This window comes from Numenius arquata, chromosome 3 (assembly GCF_964106895.1).
Source record: "Numenius arquata chromosome 3, bNumArq3.hap1.1, whole genome shotgun sequence".
Classification (NCBI taxonomy): Eukaryota; Metazoa; Chordata; class Aves; order Charadriiformes; family Scolopacidae; genus Numenius; species Numenius arquata.
The window spans coordinates 27,755,412-27,783,127 of record NC_133578.1 but is presented as its reverse complement, the minus strand read 5'-3'; the positions used below and the strand labels follow the sequence as shown (position 1 = coordinate 27,783,127).

General features: G+C 35.7%; 1 protein-coding gene across 1 annotated transcript in view; it reads left to right on the top strand.

Annotated features, from left to right (window-relative positions):
- Positions 1 to 27,716, top strand: part of PDE1A (phosphodiesterase 1A) — a 163,100-nt gene that overhangs the window by 74,371 nt on the left and 61,013 nt on the right. Inside the window, exon 2 of the mRNA XM_074145953.1 lies at positions 25,611 to 25,724. Within this exon, the coding sequence (XP_074002054.1) occupies positions 25,611 to 25,724 (114 nt within the window). The remainder of the gene's footprint in view (positions 1 to 25,610; positions 25,725 to 27,716) is intronic.

The following is a 27,716-nucleotide window of genomic DNA, read 5'->3' as shown; positions in this document are numbered from 1 at the left end:
CTCAAGACTGAATGTAGAAGCCAAATCAATATGCAACATTTAAATTTTGAGAAGTTAACAAAGGCTCTGTCTTTAACTAGGAATAAGAAATTGGTAGGATTCTGTAGAATTTTTAGTAGACTTTTAATTGAGATGTTACTAACTTGAAACAGCTGTTTAGATTTTGTTGACAATAGAGCAACACTTTCCAAGGTGGCATAGTTAGGGTGATGGCAGAGCAGAATACGCAGGTTGCAAAAGGAGATCAAATAGTTCGTTGCTGATTCTGTAGGGCCTTTTACTTGTAATTCTAAATGATTAAATGTGACAGATTGACTGCAGATTTCTTCTGAAAGTATTTCTTTCAAGCCATTTAATGATTGCTAGATTTCTATTTTTATGAAGGATTTCCACAAAATGGTTAGTTTCACATAACATATGTTTTCTATGTGAGCATGTGCTTTTTTTTTTTCCTTTTTTTTTTTTTTTTGAAAACCATCTTTGAAGTCAGAACTTATTTTTGATTTTGGAAAATTCAAAAATCAGACTTGACATTCTGCATAAAATTCTAGACTATTTCTAAAAATCACTATATTTTTATTTAAAAAAATGGTTTTGTTTATTATGTTTTTCGTTCACATGAATACTTTCTAAAGTTAATACCAAGCACAAAACAGGTTTATATCTTTTTATTTGAAAATCACTAGGTCAGATTCATAGTTTGAATGGCATGACCTGTCGTTGTTGAAAAGGATAAAAATTACAGGATGAGGTTTTATTTTATATTTTAAAGTTCAGATTAAGACATAATTTAAACTATTGGCATCTGGACATAGTGTATCTCCCAGCATAAAAGAAGAGTAAGCGAGTTATGTAAATATTACATAATGTGAAGATGAGAAGGAAAAAAATTTCCCTTGCATTGAATGCCTTTGCTTAGTTACTGCAAGATATGAACAGTATTTTTTTTTCTCTTGTTCCCAACATTTGTTTTTTGTATTTTACCTTCCTGTGAAGAAATTCTTCTGGCTGGGAAATGTGCAGGGCATAAGTGTCCCTGACCTTGAAGGGAATTCCTCTGTCAGGACTCATGAGACTTGAGCACTTTCAAGCCTTTGCAGCTGCCCTGTCCCAGCGTGCTCTGAATTCTAGGTACAAATTCAGCATACTCTGTTTTCTTGGCAATCCAGCAGACTCAAACACAGTATATGAATAAGTGCATCTCTCAGCAGAAAGTATGTAAAAAGTGGCAGGGCAATTAACTATTAGTTAAACAGCGGCGGTTACTCCTGTCTTGGGAAACAGCAGGACGAGACTGTGATCTTTTCAGGTTTTCCATTGAAAATAGTCAGGAAAGTTCAGGGAGTGGGGAACTTTCATACAGTTTTGCTGCTATTATACTCTTCTGCTGATTTACCGTTCTTTCCGTTCTTTTTCTGTCTTTTGCTTCTATTTTCTTTTGGTACCTGTTATTACAACAAAATTTCAGTAATGCCTGTAGCATCAAATGCGTAAGCAAAACTTAAAATGAATATGCCAGAATGATGGATGGGCCCTGACATAAAAAGAGTGGGACCGTTTGATCTTTTTTGGGGCTTTTTGACCAAAGAGAACTCTGAAGTATTTTGTACAACTGAAGGTATGGTCTTATAACTCTCAAATTACTTTCTAACCTCTAGAAACATATTCAGAGACATATTGCTATGGAGAATCTTCTTCAGATGTCACGGAGTGGCTAAGAAGCTGTTGTATAATTATTGGGAGTTTGGTGCCAAGGCAGAATCACAAATGAAGAAAAGAGTATCTCCTTACACTCAGTGAGATACAGCTCATGTGGTACACAGGGAAAACATATTGTTCCATGTCGTTTCTTATGTTTACTCCAAACATACAGTCTTTTTCAAAATCAGTTTGACTATAGGAATTAATAGCCAAATTTAGATAAAATGATTTGCTTGGAATAACTGCAGAACTTCTTAAAATTAGTATTATAGGGCACTTGGGTTTCTGGGAAGGTTTTATTTTAGTCTCCAGTGACGTGACATGGTATGCTGTGCAATTCTGCAGCTAAATAGCTGGCACTATTTGAAAAGTACAGTTTAGTAGTATTTTCCATTGTTCACAAATGAGGCTTTCTGATTTAACAAATAGTACTTCTTTCCTTTGGAAAACTGTAAATATTACAATTATAGATTTGCAGCAGAGCCAATTCAAGTATTCTCAGAAATACAGGCTAAACTTGATTTTGCCTCAGTGTTGGGACAGCCGTGTTCAGGTCTCCACTATACAGCTACGCCAGACTCCGTGCTGTCTGGGGTTGGTGACATTTCTGACATCTTTAAGAGGGACAGAAGTATGAGAGGATCAGTGGGATTTTAAACGAGCTGAAACAAGTGTCTGAATTATTGCCAGATCAATACTTTGCTGTCTTACAGATGCTTTGTATGTTTTGAACATTTCCTAAAATATAAAACAAACAGTCCGATTTAAGTGGAATAGATTGTGTGTAAAGGTAGAAGGACGTGTTTATTTATATTACTTGTATAACAACTTTTTAGGAGAAAACTTCTATATAGCAATGGTAGTGCCATAAGCTGGAAACAAAGTTAAATAACTTCTAGTAGCTGGAAGCTCTCTACAGCAGCATAAGATGGTTTCCTCTCACTTTTTAGTGTTGAGTGAATAGTGGTAAGAGAACAGAACTGCTGTCTTCTTCAATGAGAATCTCAAAACCAGAATAATTTCTCAATTTGAACATGTAAGACAAATATATTAACTACTTGCATGCATACCACAGATGTTTTCTACCATCTGAACATATTAATTTTCTAGTTTGTCATAGATAAAATGGCATTGTATTAACAAATGTTGTTTTCTTAAAAAAAAAAAAGTTACTAGAAGTTTATATATGAGGATATTGTGTACAGTGACCATCAATCCACTCATACCTTCATGATTGTATCATGTTTCGAATGATTTTCAGAACCTCATGAAATGGAAATGTCATAAGTATTATTGATCATCCCTTTAAGGATGTTCGTACCATGATCACTGCAAATATGTGATAAGCTGTTGAGATGTCTGTAAATTCTACAGACAAAAACTGCCTGAAAAAGTTACTTTGGTTGGTTTTATAAAGTCTTCTAATTGGCCTGTGGTATAAAGTATTGTGCATAAATTATAGTCTATAATTTTGTACAAATGAAACTGTGCAGCAAAGGGGAGCTAAGGCATGTACCTCCTGTCAGGTAAACTTTTTGAACTCCCTGTAGTCCAGGTTAGAGTGGGGATGCATAAGATACAGATTCAATAAATCCAGCCAGGACATTCTGGTAATTATCCATTTAGACAATCATTCAGTTGCTTCTTCTCAGCTACTGATTCCTTTTATCCAGCTATAAGTCTTAGCTTAATATCCATCTTTCTCATATAATTTGAATTCTCTAAAAATATTCTTGTTTTGTAAATTAAGTAAGAGTTTTGGACCTCACATACAATCATAGAGCCTAAAAATGTGATTGAACTTGATAAATGGAATTTTTAAATTATTGTGTTTTTTAAAAAAACAGGGTAAAGTGATAAGCTATTTTTAAAGATACTATCATTTTATGTAGCCTTTTATTAATAGCTAATTTCTGAAAATCGTCTTTAAGATAATCATAATTTTTAAACAAGTTTGTCCTTTAGTTCCTTTCCTGTCCTCACATAAAAATATCTGGATGTGATTTGGAGGGAATTTAAGGTCAAATAAGCACGTGCCATGAGAAGGACAGGTGACAGTCTAGATTCTGGGTTGTGATGAGCAGTGATGTCAGTCCAGTTCCTCAGGGACAGGTACCGTCTCACATACATGACAGAAAAAAAATTCTCAGCCTGTCTCTCCCCTGGGAACCACAGCCTGTGTCCTCAGTTCAGAGGGGCAAGGGGAGTGACTGGGAGGATTTAGTTCTGGGATACAAGAAAGGGGAGGAGGGAGATCCTTACACTGGACCACTCGCATGTTCCCCAGGGTAGCTGGGTAGTCAGACCTGGTGACTAATGAATTAGATTAGGAGTATTGAGTCCAAGCAAGGACTGCAGAATTGATCTCAAAAGAGAACAATAAAAAAAAAATCAGCATATATTTTATCTGATGGGTTTGGTTCCCATTTATGTTACGGCCAGTGCATTATTTGCCCAGCAATGGAGGTGGATTTAATCTGTGCTCCCTTAATACCATGCTGGTGATGTAAAAAGATTATGGTGTATGTTGCTTTCCTATGCATGTTAATCAGGCATCATGCTTGACTGAGAAGCAAGGTAAAACCTGGGCACAGTAGTAAATGACAAGGCCTCCTTTGTTAAACCAGGTTATAACCAGTTGCAAAAGGTGAAAAATCATGCAGAACAAGGAATAATTGTGCTCCTGACACCTCAGAAGACTGCAGTATATATGCGCTTTCTCTGTCTCCGTCTCTCTGGCTTTCTCTCTCTTTTTTCTGTTCTCCTCACAACACATGTACGAGACCAGGCTTTTTATGTCATACTGCAGCAGTAGCACCATCCCACACACTCTCTGTCTCTGAAGAAATGTAACCCTTCTCCCGTTTATCTTCAAGTAGATTTCAGTGATTTCTGAACTGAGTATCTTCTGTCTGAAGGAGCGTATGTCTGCTTAACCTGTAAAGAAATGACAGCCTAGGTTTGAGTCAGTAGCTCAAATACAGGCTTCTAGTGACATTTGAGACACCTAAGGGTGCCCGAGACATCCACCCAGGGCTCGCAGATATGACACAGGACCTGCAGGACACCTGCGCTCTTCTGGAGCAGCAGCTGGGGACCAGGTGAGATACTCCAGGGCATCTCCAATGGTGCAAGATGCCTCTATTAGATAACTGATTTGAGCCTCCTGTTTCTGGGCATAATGTATATTTAATGTATAAGATGACTGATCAGAAATTGAATTCCTGGTTTTGCGTTTGTTTTGTTCTGAGGCCAAGTTGTACAAATCTGTAATTACATCGTCTCCCTCTTGATGCTAATGGAACTGCTTATACACGTAATTGCTACTGTTGTGGGTAAAATGTACATGACTGAGCTCTCCCATCTCCAGTTCTGGCTATGCAGCAGCTGTTCTTGACGGGAACTTTGATAAATGACAGACCATTCAAAATTTGTCTTGTTCACAATATTAAAGGAGCAAAGCCACACAAATTTTAGAGCTAATAACTAAAAGTGAACATGTATATTTACACAGGAGGCTTTGCACTTTAGGGCTTGTAAAATCTTCTGTCAATTCTGGCAGTGTACAATTTGTAAAAGAAGCAAAAGACTTGATTATATAGCATCTCTCTCTGAGACCAGATTTATGTTTTGTGTGCCAGAGCAACATTAAGCAAATCCTCTTCTTCCTGCTGAAGAAGCTAGCCGGTTTGTAGCTCTCAAGAATTTTCTTTTTTTAGTGATAAACATTACTTTGAAAACTTTTCCGTGCACCTGGGTACTGACCAAAGACAACAAGTAACGGAACAGGAAACCATAATTCAATTCTTACTATATAGAAAGCTTTGCAGATGACCTAAGCAGCTACGTTATTTGTATGCACTGTCTTTTTAAAGAGGTTGATATGTTTTTTTGGCTGATGGAAATGGAAAATCTGTCTCTTTTGGTGTATTCTGTGTGCATTTAATTGGCTTTTAATCTTCTCCATAGTTACGTGCCTATACTGCTTTTCCTTCTATTTCAGAGAAAAAGGCAGAAAAACAGGCATAAAGCATTCCCAGCTACATGCCTTTCAAACATGCAAATGCTGCAGACTGAACTGGCTGCACGGCTTTAAATGCTGAGGATTTACAGCAAAATCAGTATAAGAGGGACCTTTCTGTTATTACTTAAACATTTCCTTGCTTGAGATGGGTATTCGTATATATATACGTTGTGGTATACTGTAGTTTTATTATGAATGTTGCTTGGTTTTTTTCCTTTTCCATATCTAAGGTTGATTACCCATTTAGTTAATACTTTTTCAAGTCTGATTTAAGGTTTTCTTAATAATTGAAATTTTAACATGATATCAGAGCTGAAACTTATGCCAAACCTCACACCTGAAGACAGACTGGATTGCTCTGTAGGTTGGCTCCTTTCCTTTGACCTAGCTTGAGAAAGCATGCAAACAGCAAAGTGACTTCTGGCACTGTTAGTTGGGCCATGGGAGGAAGCCAATTCCTCCAGTACATCAGGTATATGCAATTCCTTGGAAATGCTTTCTTTGCAGTGATAGGTAGAAAAACATCTCAGAGAAAAGAGATGGAAAGAAAATTATTCATTTACTGTGGCAGTAGTTTTCCTTCTTTTTTTTTTTTTTTTTTTTTTTTTCCTTGGACAGGTCCCAGACATTTTCAGCTACATGAGCTCTACAGCTGATACTGATGGCCAGCTCTCTGTATTGATAGGCAGGTTAAAGTTGAAGAGATCTTTTGGCGTTATGCCAGTTACGATTCTTCAAGCATTCTTCAATCTGACATTTGTAGATATTTTCAGTTGAAGTGTGTCTCTCTAGAGACAAAGAACTCAAGCTGAAATTTTCTATCATTCTGTCAAAAATGATTGAACAAAACAGGAACAAAAATCTACATTCTGCCTTCAGGAATTTTTGAAGTTTCTGTGTAGTAGATATAATATGCTGCAGTTCTCCAGAATATTTGAATATTTATCTTTTTTAATGCATCCAATAATCTGATGTAGAAAATTTGTATTCTAAACATACATTGGTAGTATGGGATCAAAACCTGCTAAGTATCATACTTAATATTTATTGCAGTTCCTCACAAAAGATATAGAATGCAGAAATCCAAATCTGTTGGGCTGAGCAGATCTTTAGATCGGGTACTTTTGCACAAGACAAAAGTCTCCTGCACAAGACAAGATACCTCTCCTGTTCTAGAGAGATGACAATTACGTGTCCAGTCTAGCTGGCTCCATAGAGTTGATTGTATCACTAGATGAAATTTTGAATCTATTGATATAAGTGGATAATTATTCTTGCTCTGTTGGAAGTGGAGCTAGCTTAGGTATTATAACATGTATATTTATGTGCAAATAACTCTTACTACGTGGTCTGAGCTTAAAATTTCGTTATGAATTTTTACATACATGATTTTTGTTCCTCCTTCTTGGTTGATGCTTTACTACCTGATCCTCTCTGAAAAGATGAGTCAATTGCCTTAAGTATGCACACGAAGAAACTACAGAATCATGAGTTAATATGCTTATTTTCATAGCTGGACATCCTGGTACTTATTCCATCCTGGTGTCCTAGTCTGAGTGGCCATGAGTGAACTGGATTATAAAATCATTGAGACTAGGAACTAGGACCAGACTGTTGCTTGTTGTTGGGCTGCTGAGAGTTCCCCTGATAAAACAGACATTCGGGAATTGGCTGATATATACTTACGTCAGCTAAGCAGAGGTCTAATGTACTTACTGATTTAGAGGAGCAGAACAATCCTTATCAGATGGCCCAGAGGCTGATGCATGTGAGAATCAACTGCCGAAGACATAAAGCTTTCTGTCATGTACCACTGCAAACATTCAGAAAAAAGCAAAGTGACTGCAAAATGCTTCCACTGTTCTGTGCTGTATCGATAAGAGGTTTTTGACAACATGCAGGCTGCTTTTCATAAGAAAATGCTAACTGTTCAAACCCAAAAGCTTTTCTGATGCTGTGTAATTTTCAGTGAAATTTTGGTAGAGAAAAAGATCCATGCTCAAAGCCTACTTGATAAATTCCACATTGTTCAGAAATAGCTTTTTTGTTTCCTTTCTGAAATATATTGAAAGGTCTGAGGAAGTTCTTGTGCTTTTGTTTACTGTGTTAAGTTATATGAATGCCCATAGCATTAAATGTAAACATAAATCTCAAATATTGAGATTATGTCAAATCTGAATGTGGAATAGAACATGTGACTTTAGGAGAACCACTGTAACATAGTCGTTTACTTTGATTACTACAAAATTAGACATTCTCATTTACAATTTCAGAATGATAGCTAAATCTAGCAGCTAAATAAAACCAGTCCTGTTCTATAGGAAGATGCTGGTAAATGATCTAGTAGATCGCATAATTATACCATCTAATCCAAGAGAGGACTTGCAGGGACATTTTTCTATTAATAGAGAAAGCGGACTACCATGAATCCATCTTACAACCATGTTTATCTTTTTAATAATTATGAGTACCTAGTTAAATGCAATGACAGGTCTAATAAACAGAGATTCTATAGGCGTTTGTGAATAGGATTATCATGATACATTTATCTTCGTTTCTTTTTAAAACTCAAAATCTCTAAAAGGTCTGAAAAACCTCTTAACTGACTTTTATGGGGTTCCTGTAATCCTATTTATAAAAGAAAAGTTTCCATGTTCATTCACTGATGTAGGTCCACAAAATACTGTTTAAAGATTTTTCTGTTTATATAAGATTTATGAGACAATATGTTTTGGAAAAGTGCCACAGTTTTACAAACGTGGGATTGGGAAGCACTGACAAGATTCAAAAAGGCAACTCAAAAACTGCTTTATTCATCCCAAGTAAACATTAGAGCAAATCTGAAGAAAAAGTAATTTCCAAACCAGACACCTAGGCCTTACATATATTAAATTTACAGTGTTATAAAGGATGCTACTGAAAAACACAATGATGCTTAAGGTAGCATTTATCCCTCCACCATCAAAGAAAGGAAAATTCTGATTGCTTTATAAGACACCTGAAACTGGTAGTTTGAGACATAATTTTTTAGCCTTCTGCTAGTAGAAATCTGGTAGAGTTAAATGTAGTGTGCATAAAAGGGCTGCAAAATCAAGTAATTGTTTTGTTAAAGATGATGTGTCTCCCTCTTAGAATACTTCATGCCATTTCAAAATTATTCTGCCATGTACACAATTTATAATTTGAAGCTTGGAAGAGGCTACATTGCTGAAAAAAAACCCCCAGCATTGCAACAGAAACCAGCCATTCTGATCAAGTCGATTCTTTGTATGTAACAAGAATAACAGTGAGGAAAGGAAAGGTTGTTCTCAGTGAAGTTTAGTGCTAAATCACAATTTCCAATATGTAGATATGGTTATAGTAAAAGGCAGCATGGTACTTGTGTTGTTTGAGAAATACTTACATAATGAATCCTTCTGCTGTGCGTGGGAGAGCTGTTCTGTCTCACGAGTCCCAGAGTCCCACCATACTGACACCAGTCTCTTGGCTCAGCTGCCTGCTTCTTTGGCTCTTTGGGACACTAACTCTGCTCCCGCTGGGCACTTTCAATGGAGTCCATCTTGAATTCTTTGTCAGTTAGGCCATTAGTGAAAAGAAGGTGCACTTATATATTTTATGGTTTTATGTATTTTCAGGACTGAAACATTGGTTGAAAGCAATGAATTAAGTCCTTTTAAAGCACAAATTGTGCTTCATTGGTGACAGCAGTAAAATAGCTTTCATGAACTGTTAATCTGTATATCTTTATTATAGGCATGAGCTATTCATGTATTTCTAAGCAACTCTTCTTATCTGTCTTCATAATTAAGTTGCTCAATGGCTTTGTAATGAAACTTTGAATATGCACTAAACTGATGTAGCTCCTCTGTGTTCTGTGAGATTCATGCCAACTAAAATTCTGACCTGTGACGACTAACACTATTGTTGACATCAGCATTATATTGCAGAGTGATAAAGATCTAGGAAACAGTTGCCTTCAGTTTTAGAGAACATAAAATGTTTCGTATTTACTTACTTTTCATCAGTTAAATATTGAAAATAAATACCTGTATTGTCATTAGAGCAGGACTCAACAAGAATAGTCTATAGGAAGCTGCCTTGCCTAGTGACTCGACTGTTGTATACTTACAAGTGTGTTACTTTCAAATAATTGTAGATAAACTTTTGAAAAAAATTGCTCAAATCGTCCATCTAAAGTGTAGCTGCGTATTAATAAAATTCCTCAGTATGTGAGCTATACAGTTATGTGTAGTGTATTTTGTAGATGAAATGTAAGGTGAGGGAAAATGTCCTCTTAATGCCAGTACTCCTCAGTTCACCTCTTTGGTATGTCTGTTAGAGTGCAGGGAGTTGAATGGCAGGAAAAAACCACCAAAACCCAAGAAACAAAACTGTAAAGGTCCGGGCTCAGTTTAGAGAAAAGGTGTTGAGGGACCTAAGTGAAGGAAGGTTCATGGGGCAAACTTTGTCTTTTATATGCCTGGCCCCAAGATTAGAGGAAATGCTAAAGAGATTAAGCGTCATGACTGGAACATGGACGTGGAGAGCGGGCATCCATGAGCCCTGGCAGGAACACATGGAGAGAGCAGGGAAATGCCTGTGTTTGGTAGAAGGTGGAGGCAGCCTGGAATTAATGGAAAGATGAATGGCAAAGCAGAGGAAAAGATTCAGGTCTTATTGCTGTAATCCTTGCGCTTCTGTTTATGTATCTTTGGGCTAAATTGAACAACGAGTACTGGTGTTTAAAAAAATCTGAATCACTTTTCTCCGCAGCTTTCATAGGCTTCTGAATGAAAAGGGTCTGTAGGTGCACAATGCAGTTAGACTTGTGAGGTTAATGTGATTAATGAAAAAGAATGGCAGGCTGGATTTTTAGCCTTAAAAATGTTAGGACAGTCTGGTTGTAACCACAGGTGATTAGCCACAGAGGTAAAACTCAGAAATCTGCCTCACAAAGGAATTATTCCCATGATTAAATTATTTGTTGTCAGATTTGGGGGCTCACATCAATCTATGATCAAATACGTATCTGCGTGTCAAGTTATTCTGCCTCTGAGCGGGATTAATTAATTCCTCCTACTGCAAAAATAATTGAAATCCATGTCAGACTAGATAGTATAAATGAAGTCATGGAAGTTTAGTAAATTTTTATGTCATTTCTGTATTCGTGTTTGTGGTTGAGGTGTCAAGACCTCTTTTTTCAACATATCAGAATCTAGCAGAATAGCTGTGTTTGAGTAAGTGCCTCCAACTCTATTAGCACAAAATGATTAGATCTTCTTTTGATTAATCCTCTTCGAGGGTTATTATTGTCATTTTGTGAGGTCAATTTTGAAAAGGTTTATTTCTTTGTACTGTAAGAATATCTTAGTCTGCTATTTTGTGTTTGTTCATTTGATGGTGCTCCTGTTTGAACTTTAGTAAGAGTATTCCAGAAAAGACTCCAAGATTAACTATTCTGGATTAAAATTTAAACTAAATGCAGCTGGCATGACCTCAAAATAATAATCATAGTGAATGAAAAGCTTAAACAAGTATTTATGTACTAGTACATTTTGAAAACAAGAGTAGAAAACAGTTATTTTGTGGCAAAGCATACTTTAAATTACTCCCTGGATTAACTTCACAATAAATCCGATTCACTGTAATACAAATGCCTTTCTTTAATACCTGATCTAGGATCTACAGGAGGAAAATTACTGCATTGATTTTACTTAAATTTCTTCTTCATGTAAATTACTTTAGCATGAATCCAAAAGTAGAATATTAGAAGTAGTTTAAAATATATTTTGGTCTATGCAAAGTTAGAATCACATTTGTCAGACAGCAAATTTCAAAGATAATAAAACCTGACGACGAATAGAAAAATGATACAAAATACTTATAGTCCTTTATTCTCCAAACACTTATGCCATGGATCATATCTCTTTTTTCTGGGTGCACATATACCTGCTTTTTCGTAACCATTAACTGTTCCCACATATCATACTTCAACTTCATGTTATTGAGCCTTGAGCAAGTTTCTTCATAAAAATACATAAACATTTTTGGTAGTTTAGTTACTGTATTAAATGTCAGTGTCTTTACTTGGACTTGTTCACGTTTCATTTATATTCTTTGGCTGACTATGGTAGAGGAGGGCTTTAACCTGACTTTCTTGCATACTCTCAGTTAATCAATCAGGCATTTCAACACAGGTTTCCTAAAAAGGAAACAAATCCATCTTTTAACAACTGTTGCATTTGCCTTAAATGTTAAAAATGTTAAAAAGATTTAGATCTCTTCATTGGTTGATTTGATCCCCTAGCTTCATGGTGAGTGCACCTTTTCTACTTCAGTGTGTATTTGATTTTTATATATGGGAATACCTCTAACAACTTTGGCACTACAAATTTTTTAATAAGCTGGAGAAAAGTTTCCAGTAATATATATACCTTCCACTTGAGTGTTTTGCAATCCTTTTGCTTTTCCATAATTTTTTTTGACGTGTATCCTCACTGTGGTAAGAAATGTAGTTTGTTTTAAGTCTTTCTTTCTTTGTGTGTGTATCACTGCACAAAACGGAAATCTCTGGCCAATGTTAACAGTGGAATTTCTCACACATCTTTCAGAATTACATACAGTGAATTGAATCAACTTAAGAATTGCTTCGAGTCCACGAGTGCCTTTCATGTTCCTTACAATTGAATTTCTAGTCATCGATAATAATAAAATATGGCATTAAGAAAACACAAAAACCCACAGAAATAATGAGCTGAGATAGATATAAAATAGCTTAGAAGACTCACTTCCTAATATGGGCAAATATAGTGTTATTGAACATTGCATAGCAGATAGCCAGCCAGGGTCCTGACCCTGGTATTAAAGCCATATAAGCACATAGATAGTCTTTAGCAGTTACTGTAATTTGCTGACCTAGGAAAGGGTGGTGGTCTCCCAAAAAGGTGATATCCATCTGATTCACTGTCATTTTCACATTATCTTTTCAGGATGAAATTGCACTCTAACGTGACTATTCTCAATCTGTAATGGCAATAAAATCTTAGAGGCTTTTCATACCAACACTCACAATCAAACAGGCTGTAAACACTCTCAATTAAGCCTGAACTCTTATTTTTGTGATTTGCTTGGTCAAGATACACATGCAAAACCACATTCATCAGAACTGAACCGGTATTAAGCATTGCACTTACTTTTCCTTTCACCAATATCCATTCAAGAATGTCCTGCATTGCTGAATTACACATGAAATTATGTAGATATCTGCAGGTGAAAGCAATATATTGATAGGAGACTACTGGACAAGGCACTTGCACATTTGCTTTAATTAATACTCCTGTGTACTTTGGTCTAGTATTTCTCTACGGTCTTTATTCAGGTAAGGACTCCCTCGTGATCAATGCCTGGATTGATCACTGCTGTATTAAAGCTGGCTTGATTTTCTTGGGCAGACTACTGGCTTACTTCTCTGAGTAATGCTATGTTAGATTAAAATGAATAAGTTGATTTCAAAACTGAGGATTCCAATAAAAAATATGTTACAATAGGAGAATCTGAAAAGTAGAGGAAAACAAAACAATGTATTATTTGAGAATGACAGTCAAATCACGGTATGTAGTTACACTTTCTAATAAACTGTTTTACTGCCTATTTTGATTTTTTATACACACAAGCTTTTCCTAAATCCTTAGTAAGTGTGTAAACAAATGTTATCTTATATCATTGAATCAAGAACTAGTTTTCTATTTTGAAATCAAAATATAGCCAGGTTCTTACTTGAAAGGAATGTCAAGGCTTTGCAGAGAGACTGAAGGATAGTGATTCATTCAGTTGAGCTATGAAAGATGAAGCACAATTTAGCAATTATATTAGTCATGACCATAAGTGAGTTGAACTTTTCAGGTTAGATTTCATGTCCCTAGAGGAGTACATTTAGGGATGTTACACTGTCACCCCCTTGAAGAATTCAGATTTTAATTTCTGAGTCCTAGAAAGGCACAGATGTTAAGAACAGAATTTTATGTTATTAAAAGCTGATTTTGAAAATTTCTTAAAAAACCACTTGCCTGGAAGCCCAATAATTTTCCAGCTGAAAGCTCTTTCTGGAATAGTATTTGTGTAGGTAAAAACCAGGGCGTTTCTAAACAACTTCATAAGTAATTAAATGTAGCTGGATTAATATAGTTATATGGTTCATTTTGAAATCGGTGTAGGACTTTTTTAAGAAATAATGGAGCAGTGCAACATTTAACAATTATTTTTAGTGGTTTTTTACTATAAGAGCACAAGAGGTGCTTTATGATGCACAGCCCATGTACGTTGCCTTAGGAAAGGATGCTGGATCTGATGCTCTAGTTAGCAGGGTCAGTAATACAATGGTGTAGCTCCTTAGAGCAGAGTGATAATTAATTAAAGAACGTTCTTTCTAAAATAAAGAAGCAAACACGTCTCTTCTGTAGGAAACATGACATATTCTGAAAAATTCTGCTGTAATCCATTCAGGCTGAGAGATATCTTTTGTGTTATGTTTCTTTCACCTGGAAAAACAGAGATTATTAAGTCAAATGTTATCTGCTGTCAAATTCTTGATGAATGAGTGTAATCTCCATGTTATTCTGATCATGAATATTCTCTGAATATTGTTCATGATCGGTTTGAGCAGTAGGTTCTGAATTTTCAATCCAGTCCGCTTATAATATGTGTAAAGTGTATATAAACAGGCAAATTAAAGTCAGCTACATAAATGATGAGGAACAAAAGATTAAAATAATATCTTGGAGGTAAATTACAGTCTATGTTTGCTAAATTTTCTCAGCTTAAACAAAACAAGACAAAAGTAACCCTTTTGATGATAGATTCTGGACTATACCTTCTGAGGGATGCTCCACTTCAAACCTGGAACATCAACAAATGGGAAGGTATTTTAGTGAATAATTAGGCTGATAATTAGGTTGGTTTAATAGCATGTTTTCAAATCAGGCAAGACAATGTGAAGAGCGGTTGGGGTTAGTATATCTTATTGGGACAGATGAGTTAAAGCACTTTGTGGGATGTGTAAGAGAAAAGACCCAAACTGACTGAAGTCCTGAGTGCAGTAGAGAAAAACCTAGGCAAGTCAGTGGTAAGGACAGTGGCCTGTTCCGTCATGTTGTCCTCTAGATTAGAGGAAGGCTGCAGTTTACTACTTTCTGCATAATACTTTCAGAGTCTATTAGTCTGTTCTTATTAAATGTGGAAGGAATAGGGGAAACTCTTATGGGTAGCATGAATTAAGGCAAAGGAAACACCAGCAACTAAGGAGTGGCCTCTAATCCAGTTTGCCTTTCCAGACCTGCAAAGCCTGAACCCTGTATATTGAGGTGCTAGGCACTTCGCAGGCTGAGGAAACTGGCAGCTGTATACCAGGCATTGACTACAAATGATTTTTTATTTGTTTTGCTACAATTGCTGTCACAACTGTTTCCAGAACAAAAACTAATATGCATATATCACATATATATTATATGCTAGATAATGGGTTTAACATGATATTGTTCAAGAATAACTTTTTTTGAGATAGTCTTCCTGATTTGCTTGAGAGACTTGTTTTTGTTTAGTTCTGCTCATCCTGAAGTATTCAAAGATGGAGCTGTTCAAGGACAGATACTGAATTTCAGCTTCTTACCTGACCCTAATTCAAATTTAGTTTCTCATGTAGACAAATCCTAAATCAAGCTCACATGTGTAAATAAGAACGGTCATGTTACATTTCATCTATTTATGATCATTCTTAAAGAATATAGGGGAAAAGTTCACCCTCTTGAATCTGTCCTCTTTTAAACATTTATACAGCTCTCAAGTGTGTTTAAGCTTTTCTAATGTTCTACTTTTCATTACCAAACCTACTTTGAAGTATTTTGATTTGGCAATTCTTCAGCAGAACAGTTATTTTTAACAATTCCAAATGCCAGAAGTTAGTTTCATACATAACATAGAGTGCTGGATTCTAGCATCTCCTGATTTTTTTTTTCTTCATTTTAATTGCACTATTGCAATTTTAAATAAAAGCCCTATTCATATTTTTTTACATTGTCATATACATTACATGTACTATATCCTTTCTTCAGAACCACTGAGGTGGTAATGATTTTGCAGCAAAATTGTACTGTAATTACTACAGCTGTTGTACTAAAGCATTTATGTCTTGCTCTGTCTTTTGAATGAAAAATTCTTTTAGAGAAAATAGATTTGTTGGAGCCGTTAATTATTCAATAAAAAAGACATCTGAATTAAGATGGTGGTATTTTTTCTACAACATTTTAGGCAGACTAAGGTAAGTCTTAAATGATTTTAGTATTTTATTCAATAGTCTGTAATCGTTCATAATACAAATATTTGTATTTTTTACATTTCACAATTTTATCCCCATAAATAGAGATCTGTAATTTGTTCCTAAGTACCCATGATACACTTTAAAAACAGAATTCAAGATAAATTGGCTCTGTCATCCCATCTGGAAGGTGTGATTATATATTAAAAGTATAACTTTTATCTTCTGGTACTTCAAATGTTTAATTATAAGTAGGAAAGTAGGACTTCTAAACCAAATGACAAGTTAGAGCTTGGATTGAAGTAGGATTATGTTGGTTATGTTGGTTGTTATGTTGACCAGCTGAACCAACTACCTTGATTCATCTGATAGCATAACTGCACATACGCATGACCCCTAAACTTGTTCTGTGAAAAGTTCAGTAGAAATCCCTGTACTGTAAAATATCTTGAGGGTGAATCAGATTATTTTGGCAGTATCAGGTTGAACATGTATTTTTACACATGCACTTGTGCTGTCAAATGGGGGAAGGCAATAATTTCTAGAAAAAAAGGGAATGGAGTGGGGCACAGAGAGATAACTGGTGCACCATGTCTGACTGTGTTCTTAGGCTGAATACAAGGGACTGCCATTTAAAAAAAAATGTTCTTCTGTGATACATATTTTATATATGTCCTTATGTAACCTCTGTTGACTTAATGTAACATCAGTGATAAATTGTATGTATGTTGAGAGAAATGGAATATGTCACACTAAGCAACCAAACGGTACTATATTTTATGTTCTGCCTATGGAAGTCAACAGATGGGAAGTAAATATAAATCATTTGTAAATAAGCACAGAGGACCCAGATTACTTACCAGGACCCAGATTCTACAGCTTGATGTCTCAAAAAATCTGTAACTATTAATGAAACAAATTTAAAAGTTGCCAGAAGTGTTAGCTGTAAAGGTTTGGCCACGTTTCTGTATGTAGACCTGTGGTATTCAGAAAGAAAATTCTGTCCTGTAATTTCTATCTTGGGGAAATAAAAATGTTAATTACATACAGAATGTGTAGTATTTAATGTATTTTGATTCGACAGAGAACTCACAGAACAAAATGTTATTTTAACGTTAATGAAAGACATTTCCTGGGTTGTTTGCTCATATATGACTTTATCAAGCAGAGAAAAGGATATTCATGGCAAGTGTCATAGATGAAGATTCATTGATCATTGGGCAATGACTTTATTTTTAGTGCCTAAATTTACCAGTCTTCTGTCCTTAACAATTGCAGAAATTGCACCAAAAAGGCTTTCAAAAGCCTTTACAATGACAACAGCATATTTTTTCAGTCGTAGTCTAGAAAATATTTTCAGTACAAAGTTACCAGTTCTGGTTAATGCAGTCTGCAGTGAAAGAACATCAGTTGACTTTTTGTATGATAGCTTGTTCTTAATGTTTCTAGAAGGACTTTCTACCTCTTTGCATCCTGTTTTCAAAGGATGAGTACCAACACTCATCAACCCAGATTTTCTGGTCCCAAGGAATAAGGGAGATATTCAGCATATTGATTCTGTATGGGTACACCAGTGACTTCAGGGTGAATGACAGGAGAGAGAGAATAAAAGAAAGAGTACTGAGAGATCCATTTCCAAACCCTTATCATTCTGTGATAATTAATAAGTTGGCAAGATACTATCTCACCTATGAGTTTCAAGAGTAACTAAAGCAAAATGTAGTTTCTAGCTGTCCTAGGCAGCAGAGGGAACACAAGAGGGAGAAGACAAACATATTCAGACCATTAAATTTATCAAGTTGCTGACAAGAGAGACTCCACAGCTGGGTTGTATGTTGATATCAAATATTTAGTGCATCATATTAAAACAGTCTGTATCATGTGACCATGATTATTGTGGCACAATACTATCGCCTGGAGAAATGCCTTCTGGCAGGAACTCTTTTAGAACAGCAAACATGTCCCATGACTCTGGTACAATCCCTGGGGCAGAATTAGGTCGTGATCTTTCTTACAAGTATGAGAGATGTAGTCGTGATGACTGGGAGCTGTGAGGTTGGGCTAAGAGAGCTCCACCGAAGCACACAGTGTGAGCTGCGGTAGGCCTGCACTCCTTTGATAATTTCTAGTGGTACAGAGGTTTGGATACAAGTTTTTTACTGGAATGTAGAGCCAACATTCAAATGTGAGCATGAGGTGATCTGTTTAGAAATATCCTTCTTCTGCCATGGAATATTTTGTTAGAAATAATGGAGGGGACTGCTTTGGAAGATTTAGAGGCTTAATTTCTGCCTTTTAGCAGCTTCTTCAATCACTGTGCTCAAAGCTGCTCTCTGCAGGAAAAATAAAGCTTTTTAAACAGCTGTGGGGAATAAGGGTTATGTGTGTTTTGTTTGTTTTTATCATATTAGCTCCAGCAAGTAAGATGTGCTGAAAGTCTTCTATCATCTTCAAGCATGGTTTTTGGCAGGTGACAAGTTTACATTTGATTTCACAGCTTGTTGTTGATAGTGAATTTAGCCAGATTATGATGAAGACTTTGAGACATACAGACTGTTCAAGTATTTGGCAATACTTCAAGATAGAATACAATTTGGCAACTTCAAGATGAAGCCTAGCAGTCTATATACTGTGTATACAATTCAGGGAACCTTGTAGGTCAAATGTCAATCTTCAGACAAAAAATAAATATTCAGCAAAAGCGATCAGAAGGATAATTTGCAATTTACAAATCAATCCTATAAATTGTACATTATTTACCTTTGATTTCATGGTTTGATTGTTAAGTGGGAATATCAGATAATGGAAATGGACATTGAGGTAATAGAAACAGTCATAGAGTTTAGGGGAAGGAAAGACTAGTTGGTTGGATCTAATAAAAGACAGATAAAACACCTGAATGTATGTGCTTAGTAAGAAATTCAAAGTTTGAGGATTTTTTAATTTATTATTCATCTTGCATAAACACGGTCAATATTTAAACAGCCACGGCAATTCTATCACTATGAAAAGGCAGTTTTATCATTAAGAAAGCGTAGATTTCAATGTGTGTTATATTGCTGGAGAACTTCTATTTTAATTCTTCAATATGGGATTGAAGTTTTGGTATATCAAAATGTTGGCTGAATTACCAGCATATTCAATATTTGTTTTCTAATGACTGAATCATAATTACAGATCAGTGTGTACCACTCATAGCACTTAAAATAATCATGAATTGAGTGTGATTCGTGAAACCCTTAGCAACCACAAGGCTTCCTGTGCATATGCTCAGACACAGTGGTGACTGAGAAGTAATTTCATAAAACACATTTGCAGCACTGAAAATGTGATATATCTTTCTTGCATTTCTCAGTATCACAATTTATTGAGGGACAGTGCTTCTAATTAGAAGAAATATTAGATAACTGCATTTAAAACTGCGTTTTACATGATTTCAAGGAAGTGAAACGTGCATCAAGGTCTGAGTCAAGAGCTGTCGGTTCTAATCCTTGCTCTCCATTGATATGCTGGCCTTGCCTTGACTGGCAAAATGGCCCTCTATCAGCGTGTTTTTCCCTACCATGATGTAAAAAACCTTGAAGTAAAGGTTAGCCTTATTGAAGCCCTGTGAGCTGGCTACATTGTAACCGCAGCTAGGAGCGGGGAACAGGAGCGGCTACCCAAAGGGGTCGCTGCTGAATATGTATTACCATACTCTCAGTATTTCTCCAGTATCTCTCACCCATTTGTATGATCAGGTATAGGCTTTTATAGCCATGTGTTACAAATATTACAACTGTAGCTGGGATTTTCCTTTTTCATAGTCAGTAATTATCTTCCATCTTGCAGAAAACACAAAAAAAGGAATTACATCCTTTATCATAATAAAATATTTCTAGTAATCCATATATTATAGTTTTTTTTGCTTGAGAAAGTGAGAGAATGGACTTTATACATGGTTGATTGTTATTATTATAATTTGTTTTTTATTTCTGATCTACATTATTTTAAAGTATTCATTGGAGGTACCAGTGTATATAGAACGTGTTCTTAATAGAAAAGTATAAAATTAAAATGATACCAATTCACATCAAAAATAATTGGAATTTGGGCAATTTATACAGGGAGTTCTATAATTCAAGTGAAATAGTGATATGTTGCATTTGTTGTGACTTTTCCAAGATGAAGCTTTGCTATTCCCATTTTGGATTTATCCTAATTCAGATATTTTCCTGAATCTCAAATGTGTAGGTATGTAAAACAGCTTGGATTCTGGAACTGGGCTGTTTTAAATAGATGAGCTGAGCTTCCCATGCTTAATGATTTGGAATTGCTGGATATTGGCCCTTTTTCAGGGTGTTCATGTTTGACTTCTGCCTTTGAAAGCGGAGGAACTACTGGGTGAGCAATGCTTTCTAAAGGTTGTGAGAATTATTTAGCTGATTATTACAAGAATCACTACAGGTAGCAGAACTGGTTTCCAGTTTTAATTCTAAATAGTTTTAGAGAAAAATTTCCCACTTCCCCAAAGTTCTCAAAACCTAGTGGTATTTAAACAGTAACTAACAATATTATCAGAAAATAGTTACTCTCCTCTTTACTTTTAATTACACGTTACATATCAGCCCATTTTTAGTTCGTAATGTTCATGTAGAGGGTCAAACCACTTGTATAATAAAGATTACAATTATTCACTTATTTTTCTTATTCAATATTAAATAGTCCAAACAAAACACGAAGCAATTGTTTACAGAAAATAATCTTTTGTACTATCCTTAAACTTTTTAACACATTGTCAGTATTTTCTCATAATCTTTTCAAGGAATTAATGCATTTGGCACACAGCTAGGTTTTTCTCAACTAGTTCATGGGAACATAATGATTTACAACTTGTAATTGGAGTTGACTTAACCAACACAGATAATTTTTAAACTGACGTTGTGATTATTGAATATTAATATGAATAAATTTTCATCTGTAATTAGAATTAGCATGTGTTTATTATTTTCAAAGAATTACTCGTGTTCATTGCCCCTTTTCAACAGTGACTTCCATTAATTTAAAAATAAAATAAGCAGGGTTAGTTTACAGTTTACTTCTTACAGTTTATTTCACTTCCCCTTTAATAGAATCTGTGGCAAAAGCCAGCTTTTTTTGTACAAAGTTTCCAAAACAGTTTTAAGTGAAGTCCAGATGTGTAAGTGAGAAAACTGTTTCTTTGCAGTACTTGATGGTGGGGAGACTGAGATGGCAGATAAAGGCAGTCTTTGGGAAAGCAGACATGGGGTCTTTTTCTCAGGTTCAGAAGTTAACTTCAGGCTGAATTTTCCTCTTCTGGATCTTGAAGACTATTAAGCTGAACCTTTAGCTCTCATTTATTCTCAGCAATCACTGGTAATTTATTTTCCCTTGGAAAAGGAAGAGGCAGTCTTTAAAATCTGAAATTTAAATCCTCCAACTCATCTGCCTCTCTATTTTTCAATCTCGCTTCTTAAGTAATCCCAGCCCTGGCACCTTTCTTTGTTATCTTTTTAATCTGTGTTTAGGAAAATTATTCAGTATTTCCAAACATATTTGTCTTGTTGAAGTTTGCTCAATTCCATAAAAGAAAATATTTTCTCTTGACGATATTGCAAAAAGTCTCTTTTTAGTCACTGATTCCTTATCTTCCTTTTTTTCTGTAGTTACTGAAACCATCATAGGAAGCCTTTCTCAATCAACCTAAAATCTGTCCTCTGTTAATTTGGTACAACCCCTGAAAGTTACAATAGATTTATCAAAACTTCAATTCAAACATGGGAGAATTTTAATGAGTAAGGAGGGAACAATTGAGTCGTGAATTTGATTTGTTAATCAAGAACATGCTACTTTAGCTCCTAGTAAAATTCCTGGTTTGCCTGTGTTGCTGAGTGGGCCTCAGAGTTTGTTGCCCACAGTTGGACATAGGCATCAGCTGCATGGGGAGGTGAGGGAAACACTGGTCCTGATAACCTCACAGATGGCGCTGTTAAAGATAGGTAGGAGCAGAACGCATTTGGATTGTCTGTAAAAGCATTTAATATCACAGCACTGTTAATGGTGTTTACCCAATGTGACAGAAGATGGTTCTCCACCCACTCCCTTTATTAATTGCAGATGTCTCTTTCTCCTTTACAAACTAGGGCTGCTAGTTTTAAAATGCAATTTTCAGTTGTCCTGAGAGAAATAACGTGTTTCGTTTTCTCGATAAATCTCTTTCTTTCATGTTGTGTCATATTAACCCTGCATGCAGTTTTCTTTGCATCTCAAAACAGTTCAAACATTTCCTTTTTCTATTTCATGAGGTAGCTCTTCTGTTTTTTTTCTTGTTGCTGTCTATTATTTCTTAGTAGCCCAGTTCACAGTTCACAGTAGCACAGAGTACTATAATTATCTCCAATTTTAAGTAGCATTTCAGGTTTTCTAATGGCATTTCTCATGTTTGTTTTCAATTTATCACACTTAATTACATGAAAACAAACAAATAAATAAAAATCCTGCCCAATACATCTGGAGTAATAATTCTTTTTTGTTACTTTTCCTTGTCCTTTTTACTATTTTCTTTGTCTTGCAGAATGATGGGCTATGAGTATTTTAAAATTTGTTGGTTTGTCTTATAAATTAATATATTTATTCTTTACTAAAATGTTAGCTTTGTTACTGAAATGCCAGCTCTTAAACTCTGTGGCTATTTTGCTTTAATGTGTAATATGTATTCATATACTGTTATAACCTGTTTAATTTTGCTTCATTGGAAGTTCATTTTTCTAACTTTTGGGGGAGACCTCATGATTATCACCTGACCAGTGTCTGATCAGCAACATATGGAGGGATTTTATTGCTTGTCCAGCTTCCTAGTGGAAAGTTGTACTGTAGATAGAGCCAGATTTTTCTTGGAATTGCAGAGCAAAGGTTGGGGGCCACTGGGCACAAGTTGCTGCAAAGGACATTCCAGTTAGATATTAGGAAAAAACAATCCACCATGAGGCAGGTTAAACATTGAAACCGTTTGCCCAGAGAGTTTGTGAGATCTTCATGCATTCAAAACTTGAGTGGAAATGCCTCTGAGAAATTTGAACTGACTTTGAGGTTGGCCCTGCTTTGAGTAAGAGCTTGGACCAGGTGAAGGTCACTTACAACCAAAATTATTCTGTCATTCTAAGATAGATCTGCACTGGGTCAGCTACAGACACTCTTGAGGACATCTCCACAATGCGTGGATGCATGAGATAACAAGGTCACTGGTCATCATTGAATTATAAGTATTTTGTCCTTTTGTGATTCTGTAACCTATTCCAAATCACTTTAACTTTGCCTGAGCAGCTTTTTCAAATTACCTGGTCTGATACTGTGTCCTGCATTCCTCCTAGAATATGAACTATAACTACAGAGCAAGTTACATCAGTTTGGCTGCCACCTACGCAGTGAGATATTGCAAGGTCATTGTGGCTTAAAAGCTCCCCCAGGGACTCCTTTCTTCCTGCAAATGTAAAAATGATTCCAGATATCCAGATAGTCATCTGGTCTATGCCCTGAGAAAATGTAGAACTACTGGAAATTATAGGATTTTAATCCATTTTGAGCTAATATTGTTCTACCATAGCCTGCCCTCCTGTCTCACCTCCCCCCTGAAGAGTTGTATTTTTAAATCGATTTATGCTTCCACCTTGGAAAGTGTGACTCGGAGACATGCTCAGTCAAACATGGAGGGAACAGTGCAAGTGACAGAAACACCTTATGGCTATTGGTGTAATTGGATTAAGTAGTGGCCATGGTGCTGCCAGTCTCAGCTGGGCATTTTAACTTTGGTGCTCAGGAGGGGTTGTATGTGTGTTTGTGTGCATTACTGAGGAGTAGACATCCCAGGAGAGGTACAGTGCATGTGTTGGGTACTGCAAGGTGAGTATCTATTTATGAATTAGCTTCTTCAGTGTATAGGTACCTCTGAAGTGGAAGGAGCTATGGGCTGGAACTGCCTCCCCATACATAAGGTTATTTCTGTGTAGGAGATGCACTCCCACCGTATTTCATCCACCCACTTCACTTCTCTGAGAAAATGTTTTGACACTAACTTTGTCATTCCATTGATATGCAATGCACTGTGTAATATACCAAGTAAATATGGTTGCTAAGAGCCTTGTTTGTGAATTTTCTATGCTAATTTGAATTGAATTAAGACTTTGGAGAACTGAGGAGGCTGGGCTTAAAACTCTGTTTGCTAAAATTATCCTTGCAGGTTTGGACATAATTATACTTAGGTCCTACTTATGTCCAAATAAATATAAAGACAAAACACAGAAATGGTTTTACAACAGAACAGTACTTTCCAATTTCATGAGGGATTTGTTTTTAATATCACAGCATTTTTAAGAAAATTATGCATTTTAATTAAGTCAAATCAAATGTTGTATATGCCCAATAAAAATAGTATATCAAATATTATTATGTAACATATTATATATATTTTATATATGCTCTTTCATGTCATAACCATGATTTTTTTCTGAAAGTAGTCAGCTTTGTGCTGACTCAAGTTCAATCCACTTTTTAACTAAATGCTTGTTTCACACAATTTTTTTCACATTTCATACGCATAAAAAAGATCACGTCATGAAAGTTATGTTAAAATAATGATGTGTCTTTAATTACAGAAATCTTTATCTTATATGATACAAAACTGTAGATTATTTCAACTCAGAGGTACAGCACAGAAGGAAGGAAAATACCCATACTTCTTTAAGCATCCGTTTAGTCACAGCTCTACACAGTTACTGATAAGGTTTTCATTTCACTCCAGTGCTGTGACTACTCTGTATAGTTAAGTTAAGCAGTGTCAGAAGTGCTCTTCTGACCAGAGAGTTTAGGAAAAATTCGGTATTCAAGGAGTTTATCTGTATAAGTGTATTGCTACAGAGGCATGAGTTGATGCATTACAAAATCCCCTTTGGGCGTATCCGTGTTTGTAATATAAAAGAATGTTCTCAAAACTAAAAGTAAAAGCACAATTGGGAAAATATTTGGATTTTTCTAATGCCATAGGCACCACCTTTCATCTGATATAATGATGAATTTTCTGTAAACACAAAAACAATGGAGCTCCACATTAGCTCATGCTAATAAGAAATACAAATTCTGCAACAAAAACATACTGGAGGCCTAAATAAAAATTAAAGACCTTTAATTGACACAAATTCAGTATATAGTGGATATTAAATAATTATAATCAACCTTCTAAGCACAGACAAAGTTTTATTTATTATTTAAATGCATAATAACAATGTCACAAGTTAATATGATATCCCTCTGATAGTAGTTACTGAGTCCTCTCTGACTTACTGGAATGTATATGTCTTTTCTTAATAGATCTTACACAGTTAGCAAGCTGTAAAAACATACAACTGGTCGTTGTTATGCGCGTTCTATACCCAGGTTTTTTTAAAACAAGACAAGCGATGTGGTGACAGCCTCTTAACTCTACATTGGCTATTGTGTTGATTCCATTATTTTGAATAGAAAATCCAGTCACTAAAATTTTATATAAGCAATGCACTGATATTTTTATTTTCTTTTTCACAGATTAAGATGCTTAGTAAAGCAGCTGGAGAAGGGTGACATTAATGTAGTGGATTTAAAAAAGAACATTGAATATGCAGCATCTGTGCTGGAGGCAGTTTATATTGATGAAACCAGGTAAGTCTGAGGGGGATTAAAAAAAAAAAAAAAAAGAAGGAAAGAATGTTGGGAATCACATTTTATAAATTTGGTCTTTGCGTGCAATTGTAACTGACATGAGATGAAGGTCTCTGCACATCAAAAGATTCGTATGTGGCTTTTAGGTCTTTTAGCAACAAGGTTAAAGCTAGTAAGATTCCAAAGGTCAGATGTAACGATCATCTGGAGAGTTTGCCTAGTGCTCGTCTCTCTCGCTTGTCAAATGTCCACAGTATAGAGTCATAAGAATTTTCTGAAGGATGGATTGTCTTTCCCCCACAGGCCACATACCAATTATCATGCTGAGGACTGTATTACTGAAAAAAATGGGCTGTTTTGGAATGAAATACTCACGGAGATGAGTCAGAATATTGTAATCTGGCCTGTAAATACATAAATTCATGAAAAGCTGTGATTTATTTTACAATGTTTGATGCTTTGTTTATGATTATTGTTACTGGCAATATTACTGGCAATCATTTTTAATGTGGGTAGACTCCAATTAAATTAGAAGTTCTAAGTATTTGGCTTCTTGAAAGAATTTTAAGATATGTACTATGTTGAAGCTAATTAGCTAACTTACAGTTTTTATTTCAGTGTTCCGGCCTCTTAAATTTTTTTCTAAGCAGAATGGTCTTGTAAAGATGTCTGCCAAAACTTCTTTGATACTTCTGGCGCATACGGTTATGTCTTGGTTCCCTGCTACATTTAAGTCTGCCATTGTACTGATTATTTCATGGACCCAACTCTCTCTCTTTCCCTGTCTTCCCCTCCCCTTTCCACCTCCACATCCCCACCCCCAACCCCCCTTACAAATCTGCATTTCTGATAAGGTGCTTGAAGTACTGCTCTAACTTTTTCCTGTTTCTTTTCCTTTGATGTGTGTGATTCACACAGCAAACCTTGCCAGTCAGGAATTTGGAGCATCTCCTACTGGGCATTAAAAAGCCTACCCATTTGAAAACAGAAGAATGAAAACAATAGCAAATGAAGCTGATACAAATGGTCCATTTTTCAGAGATTATGCTACAGACTAGGTTGGCAGGATCACTTATACTGATGTCCCTCTCTTCGAGTACACACATGTCCAATTCTGTAAAATCTGACAAAACTGTTGTAACAGGGAAGGCTTTACTGAGCACCGTCCCAGCTGGAATACAGTTCTTAGGGACACTTTCAAAAGTGTTGCTAGCCAATCCCAAATTAAATACACAACTTGAAAAGCATTAGGGATTTCAGTGACTTCAGAAGGGCTCACCTGTTATGAAGATGTTTACAGATTCAGTTAAATTAAGCTTTACTGAACATACTTGGGCAAACCATCTTCTGTGACTTCCAGGGGACCTGGACTTTTTAAAAAACTGAATGAATTTAAATATTTTAAAATATTGGTAGTTAATATGCCACTGTATATATATCTATGTGAGTTTTGCTGGCTGACAAGTTAATCAAGCTTCTTTTACATTGAATCTAGGGTTGATTTGTGGATTTACATTAGTTTATAGATGTATTTGTAGTTAAATTGATGCAGGTCCTTAGGGAGACATACGAGAAATGATCAAACTTCTCTTTGGGCTCATGTTTCCACAATAGAGGCCATAAAATGTCATTTTTCACTAGCTATTCTAAATGTAAATCTTGTTGGCACATCTCATGTGCTCAGCAACTTTGCAAGATCACAGTCCTGTCTTCCCTGTATTACAGAATACCACATCACCACCAGTAGACAGAGCGTAAGCATGTATTTTGCATTAATAACCATGGCGGCTGTGTCAAAGCTGCGTAGGGGACAAGAACACAAACCACTGTTTATTCCTTCCATACACCTCCCAAACACTGTGGTTAAATAAGCATTCATAGCTCTTTCTGAGTAGTAGCACCAGGACAATGAAAATAACATGAGATTTACTTATTTTCTAAACTGAGATGGCCTCTGTGGAAATGAATAGGATCGTTACAATGAAGAATCCC